A 7708-nucleotide genomic window follows, 5' to 3' on the forward strand; every position below is an offset into this window, starting at 1 on the left:
CCCCGGCCCCCTCCTCCCTCAGACCCAGGAGTCCAGGCCCCCGGCCCCCTCTTCCCTCAGACCCAGGAGTCCAAACCCCAGCCCTCCCCTCCTTCAAGACTCAAGATTCTGGTTCCCAGCACTCACCCCGGGTGCCATTGAAGAAGAGGGTCTGCCGGGCTGGGTTCTGAATGACAACTATGGACCCATCATACTGGTGCAGACGGCAGGTGATCTCAGCCACCCCACCCTCAGCCACTGTCACATTCTCTGTCTGTACTTCCTGTCCTGTCCCTGAAGAGAGAGAGACAGACTAGGAGACTGCTGGAGGGCTACAAATCAACCTCTCCTTTCTCCTCTGTTCCTCCCCAACCCAAACCTCCAAGCCCTCTCCTTCTCTCTCCTTCAGTTCCTTACACCCAGCATTTCCTGGGGAGCTGGAGTCCAGAAAACGGATAAAACCTGCTCCCTGCTCTAGAGGAGTTGGGAGTCGGAATGCAGTGTTATGTGCTCTAACGGAGCAGGAGTTGCAGTCAGAATCCAGCGTTAAGTGTTCTAACACAGCTGCACAGGGCACACTAGGAGCCCAGAGCAAGGGAGGACTAGAACTGCCTGGGGAGGCCTGTGGTCAGAGCAGGCTGCTGGGAAGAAGCTATGTTGGATCCGGGTCTTAAAGAGTGAGCAAGTTAGGGGACACCGAGCTATTAAGGGTGACGGAAGCATGTGGAACCGAATCAGGTTGAACAACATGATAAAACATTAACAAATGTGGCTGAATTGTACACGTGAAGAATGTTGAAAAGGCAAATGATTTGTTACATATATATTTAGCAGAATTTTTAGAAAGCAAAGAAATCATCATAAAATAAGCAAAAAGAGTGAGCAAGAATTTACCAGGTGTGAGACTGCTGTGTGTACACCAAACCCCATCTTTCACACCTGGGCACATGTAGCTTGTCTGGAAAGATGGTTACAATACTCACAATATTTTTCCCATCCCTGAACTGACCCTCTGCAAGCTGACTTTGCCATTCCTCCCATAAAGGCGGTACTCTGCCCCCCTTGAATCTGGGTAGGTCTTGTGACTTGCTTTGACCAACAGGATTTTCTGGAAGTGATGTTGCACCCTGGATGGTGCAAATAGTTTGCACTTGACTACTAACCCGAAGGTTGGCAGTTTGAACCCACCCACTGGTGCCATGGGAAAAAGGCCTGACGATCTGCTTCCATAAAGATGACAACCAAGAAAACCCTATGGGGCAGTCCTACTCTTAACACATGGGGTCACCATGAGTCGGAATCAACTCGACAGCAACAGGTTTGGTTTTTTCTTTTTTGACATATGAGTTCTGGAGTTTAGGCCTCAAGAAGCCTTGCAGCTTCTGCTCTTGCCTTCTTGCTGCCCTAGGATTGTTTTGTGAAGATGCCCGGATTAGCCTCTTTGAAGATGAGAGACCACACAGAGAGCGAAGCCCAGCCAACAGCCAGCACCAACCACCAGGCATGTGAGTGTGGCCGTCCCGGATCAGTTGCACCACCAGATGACTGCAGCCGCAGGAGTGACCCCAGTTAAGACGGAGAGAAGAACTGCCCAGCTGGATCCAGCCCAAATTGCTGGCCCCCAGGGTGGTGAGCAAATAAAGTGGTAGTTGTTTTAAGCCATTAAGTTTTGGGAAGTCTGTTAACTGATTCAACACACAATTAAGCTACATTTTCCAGCATCCCTTGTAGTTAATTGGGGCCATGTGACCTGTTAGGAGTTTCTGGGTGATGGAAATGGTTAAGAGCTAGATAAGTAACGAAAAGGTTGGCAGTTCAAACCCACCCAGAGGTGCCTCAGAAGTCAGGCCTGGTGATCTGCTTCTGAAAGTCACAGCTTTGAAAGCCTTATGGAGTAGAGTTCTACTCTGCATACATGGGGTCACCATGAGTTGGAGTCTACTTCAGGACAACCAGCAACAGCAATATGTGACTTATCGCTGGATAATGGGACATAGGTGAAGGATAAACCCCTCGTCCAGGCCTGACCCATCTCCCTCACAATCCTTCTTGCTGGCTAAGTGGAGAGGACTCCAAGGACTTCAGAGGACATCGGGGTCACAAGATGGAAGGAGCCTGGGTTCCTGACTGACTGCCCCCCATGAACTATACAGGACTGTGACATGCGTGAGCGAGAAACACTTTTTTGTGAAGTGGGTGAAATGTCAGTGCTGTTTCTTACAGAAGTCAACCTATTCTGATCAACATTGGAGGAACCCGGTGGGGCATTAGAAAGGGGGTGCTTCCAGCAGAGGAAAGAGCCTGTAGAAAAACTCAAAGTTGAGACTCATCATCATCATCACCACCACCGTCCCCACTATTGTTGTCATCATCTTCAAAATAACAATACCCACAACTGTTGTTGTTGTTGTTAGCTGCTGTTGAGTTGGTCCCCGACTCATGGCAACCCGAGCAGAACGGAACAAAATGCTGCCTGCTCCCCACGACTGGCTGCAGATCGAGGCTGTGATCCACAGGGTTTTCACTGGCTGATTTTCAGAAGTAGATCACCAGGCCTTTCTTCCTAGTCTGTCTTAGTCTGGAAGCTCCGCTGAAACCTGTTCATTATCACAGCAATACGCAAGCCTCCACTGACAGGTGGTGGCTGCACATGAGGTGCATTGGTTGGGAATCGAACACAGGTCTCCCGCATGGAAGGTGAGAATTCTACCACTGAACCACCAAAAAAAAAAAACCCGTTGCCATCAAAATCAATTCTGATTCATAGCGACCCTATAGGACAGAGGAGAACTGCCCCATAGAGTTTCCAAAGATCGCCTGGTGGATTCGAACTGCCAACCTTTTGGTTAGCAGCCGCAGCTCTTAACCACTACACCACCGGGGTTTCCTTGAACCACAAAAGCCCCCCTCAATAACCACAATAGTTAGCATTTATTAGGCACTTGCTGTGCCAGGCCCAAGGCTAAGGATATTACCTACATAATCCCATTTAATTGTCATAATACCTGTATAAGGTAGGCACTATTATCAATCCTCATTTTTTTTTCAATCCCCATTTATAGGTGAGAAAATTGGCCCAGAGAGATGAAATGACTGGCCCAAGATCACAGCATCCAGATCTCTCTGATTCCATCTCCTGCATCCATATCCACTCCCCACTGTCTGGGTGGAGTGTGTGGCATTGGTGAGGAATGGTGGAGGGAGGCCGATCATATTACATGGGATGAGCTTTTGAAGGACATTGAATGCCAAGCTCAGAGATTAGCTTTTATCTTGAAGGCCCGTGGCAGTTTTGAAGCAGGGCAGTGCCATGATCAGATCTGCTTATTAATCTTTAAATGCTGGATAGCTACCTCTACATGTCTCCTTTATTATGTCTCAGGGTCTCATTCATTCGAGTATTTCCTGAGCAGCTGGTAGGTTTTCAGGGGCGGGGTGCCCAGAGACGAGTGAGATGAGGTCCCTGCCTTTGAGATTTATGGGGAGGTAGACACAAATCACTGTAATATCCCATCAAAGATGCCACATTCCCTGTAAGCAGAATAGGTAACCTGATTTGGGGGCTGAGAGGCAGGAAAGATTAATTCTGGTGGGTGGAGGCAGAAACAGCTGGCTGCCTTCCCTGACATCCCTCTTTCCTTTTCTCCTCAGCAAAAGAACCCTGATTATATTTTATGGTTGTCCTATGCTCAGCTGAAAGAGATATTACCCAGCATCCCTTACAGGTACATGAGGCCATGTGATAAAGTTTTGTCTGGTTGGATGTATGCAAAAGCATCACACAGTAATTTGGGGAGGACTTCTTAAAGGAAGGGACAAGTCTTTTTTCCACCAGGTCACCTTTGTGCTGACTGGAGCTAGAATGTGATGGCTGGAGTTCTGGCAGCCATTTTGGACCATGAGTGCAAGAGCATAGGGATGGTGGGACAAAGAACTGGAGAGTGCCTGGGTCTCTGGTGACGATGTGGAGCTGCCATAACAGTCCTGGACTCCAATTCTGGACTTGTTTTATGTTTAAGTATAACACTTTGGGTATTTAAACTACAATTTAGAGTTTACCCAGTACATCCTGAAATATCAAACTTAACATGTCCAACCCCTGCCCCAAACCTCTTCATCTCAAGTTCTCTCAGTCTCAGTAAATGTCACAACCACCCACCTGGTTGCTCTGGCCAAAAACTTAGGAATCATCCAAGTTTCTCTCTTTTGCTCACCCCAATATCCATTTCATCAGCAAGATCTGTCCATTCTCGCTCCAAAACATTTCCCAAATCTATTCACCTTTGTTTACATCCCTACCATCACCCTAGACCAACAATATCATCTCTCACCTTGACCCTTCAAAAGTCTACTCAAGGGTCTCCCTGCTTCCATGCCTGCCTCCCCCCAGGCCATTCTCCACACAGCAGCCAGATGGATTTTTCAAAAAGGTAAATCAGATTAAGTCACCCCTCTGCTTAAACCTTCCTGAGGGCTGCCCATTACACTTAAAATAAAATCTAGATTCCTTCCCCAGGTCTTCAAGATGCTACATGGCCTGACCACGGTTCTGACCACTCACTTCACTCCAGCCTCACTGACCTTGATGTCCCTCAAACACACGGAGCTTGTTCCCACCTCAGGGCCTTTGCTCTTGCTCTTCTCTCTGCCTGGAATATTTTTCCCCCGATGGTACCAGGGCTGCCTCCTGTTCTCATTCGGGTCTCTCCTTTTGACACTTCCTCAGAGAGGCCTTCCCTCACTGCCCATCCTTTCATCTCCAGAACACTTTCATTACTGCTGTTTTATTTCCTCTATGGAAATTTCTGGAAACTTCACTGAGATTATCTGATTAATTTGCTTACTTGTTTATTGTCTGTCCTTCATGACTAGAATATACACTACATTAAAGCAGGGATGTAATCTGTTGGGTTTACCCCTAGTGCCTAGAAACTTGTCTGGGACTCAGATTGTCTGGAGAGCTTGCTGAATGAATCACATTTCTCAGGCAGGATACGGTTTCAGCCTCACAAGGAGCTCATGACATCATTATTCTCGTCTTACACCTGGTGTGATCCTAGCTGGACCACTTGCCATCTGTGTGACCTTGGGCAAATGGCTTCACTTTTTGGCGACTCAATGACCCCATCTGTAAAATGAGGATGATGCCAGCGCCTGTTTGCCTTGTAGGGATGAGCCCAGTGCCTGAAGACCAGGGAGCCCTCTCTGCAAGGCTGTTGTGATTACAACCTCTGGAAATATGCCCACGCACATGAAAACTGGTTGGCACATTGGGGCACTTTAAAAAACATCTTGAAGCCTATCCATGGATTTTGGACCCCAGGGCTAGCCTAATGCCAGCCAATTTCCCCCCCACCCCATTTTACAGATGTGGAGAATGAGGCTAAGGGGTCCCAGGGCAAGTAAGGGGCAGAAACTAACCATCTCCTGGGAGCCATCAGGATCTCTGGATCTGCCCCCCAAAACTTATCCCCCGCTCTCTGCTTGAGGGTGCACATGGGGTGAGGGGGGGGCTTTTGTCCTATTCCCTCCCCCTCCTGAGGAGTCAGTAACCAACAGTGACTGTGCCTGGAATATTAATGTCCTCGCAGCTTTTGTTTCAGGATTGGGGGGTGGTGGGGGTGGGACTTTTTGGTCAGAGAGAGGTTGAGCTTTTGGGACTGGGGCACTGGCCCTTTAAACCGTGTTGACAGCCTGGAGTCGTCATGGGGATGGTGCCTGGAAAAAAGGGACATGGGAGGGTTTGGGAAAGAGAGGCTGAGCAGGTATATAGAGACCCAGGAATCCAGCCCCAGCCCCCTCCTTCCTCAGGACCCAGGATGCTAACCCCTGACTTCCTCCTCCCTCTGACTGAGGAATCTAGGCTCCAATCTCCTCCTCTCCCAGGACCCAGAAGTCCGGCCCTCAGTTCCCTCCTCCATCAGGACCCAGGAGACTGGGTTCCTAGGATCTTTCTCCCTTAAAGCCCAGGAGTCCAAGCCCCCAGACTTCTCCCCCACTTCAGACACAGGAGTTTGGGCCTCCAGCCCCCTCCTCCTTCAAGAGCCAGGAGGCAGGGGGTCTGGAGTACACAGCTGGTGGATGTTTCCACGGAGACTAAGCGGGGTGGGGGGAGCGCTTTCTGGGTCCTGAGTCAGCGAATACCCAAGGGAGTCTCAAGGTCACAGTTCCGGGAAGGTCACAGCCACCCACTCCATATCCACTCCCCAGGGGGCTCATGGCATCATGCCTCCTTCCCCCCTTGCTCCCCTAGGGAGGTGGTACATCCCTGCGTCCTGACCGAACACCCCGTCAGCCCCCCACCAATGGCGGAGTCCGAACATCCTTGCACAAAGCATCAATTCTTCCCTAGCTCAGCCTTGTGAAGGCGCGCCTGTATTCGCAGGACCTAGGCCTCAGGGTCCCAGCCCCTCCTCCCTCGGAAACCTGGAGTGGGACCCCCAGCCCCTTCCCGTCTCAGGACCTAGTAGTATGGACCCCGAGCCCCTGCCTCCCTTAGGACCAAGGAGTTCAAGAGCCAGCCCCCTCGACCCTTAGTCCCTCAGACCAAGAACCCCAAGACCCCATCCCTCTCCTCCTTCAGACCCAGGAATCTGGGGCACCTAGACCCTCCTCCTTCAGACCCAGGAGTCCAGGTCCCAGACCCCTCCTCCCTCAGACTCAGGAGTCCAGACCCCCAGACCCTCCTCCATCAGACCCAGGAGTCCAGGTCCCAGCCTCCTCCTCCCTCAGACCCAGGAGTCCAGGCCCCCGGCCCCCTCCTCCCTCAGACCCAGGAGTCCGGGCCCCCGGACCCCTCCTCCCTCAGACCCAGGAGTCCAGGCCCCTAGACCCTCCTCCCTCAGACCCAGGAGTCCAGGTCCCTAGACCCTCCTCCATCAGACCTAGGAGGCCAGGTCCCTAGACCCTCTTCCTTCAGACCCAGCAGTCCAGGTCCCTAGACCCTCCTCCATCAGACCCAGGAGTCCAGGCCCCAGCCCCTCCTCCCTCAGACCCAGGAGTCCAGGTTCCCAGCCCCTCCTCCCTCAAATCCAGGAGTCCAGGTCCCCAGCCCCTCCTCCTTCAGACCCAGGAGTCCAGGTCCCCAGACCCTCCCCTGGAAACTTCTGACTCCAGGTCCATTGCCCTCAACCCTCAGAATTACAGTCCCGCCTTCCCCCAGCCCTTTGGCCCCCTCCTATCTGGGGACCCAGGCCATCAGATGGGGGCGTGGGGGTGAGTCAGCAGCCTCACACACAAAGCCCCCCCCCCCGCGGCCCCCACGTTCCTGGGATACTTGGAACTCTTTGGATTCTGGGCCTCAGGCCCAGCCAGAGGGTGGGGGAGTCCTCCAGATGTTCCCCCTGGGTGGGGGTCGGGGCAAGAATTACTGCTCCAGAAAAGGTGCAAGGCACACTGAGCTCTTACTGTCCAGTCCTCCACCCATAGCGCCCTCTATTCACCCCTCTCCCCAGAACAGCCCAGGCTCTGCTCCCTGCCCCGCTGGGTGTATGGGGGGCCTGGGGGCCTGGGTCCTTGAGGGCCTATGGGCCTGAGGTCTGCACAGCCGGGAACCAGTGGGTGCTTCGGTCCTGGTGCCATAGGCCATTGGGTGCTGGCAGGTCTAACTGTCTCCTGGCAGCCCCCCCCCACCCCACCCAGAGAGAGAAAGCTGCCTTTGTGTTCCCCAAGATGGGGACAGGCCAGGCTCGCACGACATTAACCCACCCCAGGCCCCAGCCCTGCTGAG

General features: G+C 52.2%; 1 protein-coding gene across 1 annotated transcript in view; it reads right to left on the reverse strand.

The window, feature by feature from the left end:
- CADM4 (cell adhesion molecule 4) overlaps positions 1-7405 on the reverse strand; it is a 13834-nt gene extending 6429 nt beyond the window's left edge. The window contains exons 1-2 of the mRNA XM_004388815.1: positions 7387-7405; positions 127-273 (exon numbers count right to left, since the gene is read on the reverse strand). Coding sequence (XP_004388872.1) covers positions 127-273; positions 7387-7405 — 166 coding nt within the window. The remainder of the gene's footprint in view (positions 1-126; positions 274-7386) is intronic.
- Positions 7406-7708: the final 303 nt, after the last annotated feature.

Source organism: Trichechus manatus, unplaced genomic scaffold, assembly GCF_000243295.1.
Source record: "Trichechus manatus latirostris isolate Lorelei unplaced genomic scaffold, TriManLat1.0 scaffold00216, whole genome shotgun sequence".
In the NCBI taxonomy this organism is placed as follows: Eukaryota; Metazoa; Chordata; class Mammalia; order Sirenia; family Trichechidae; genus Trichechus; species Trichechus manatus.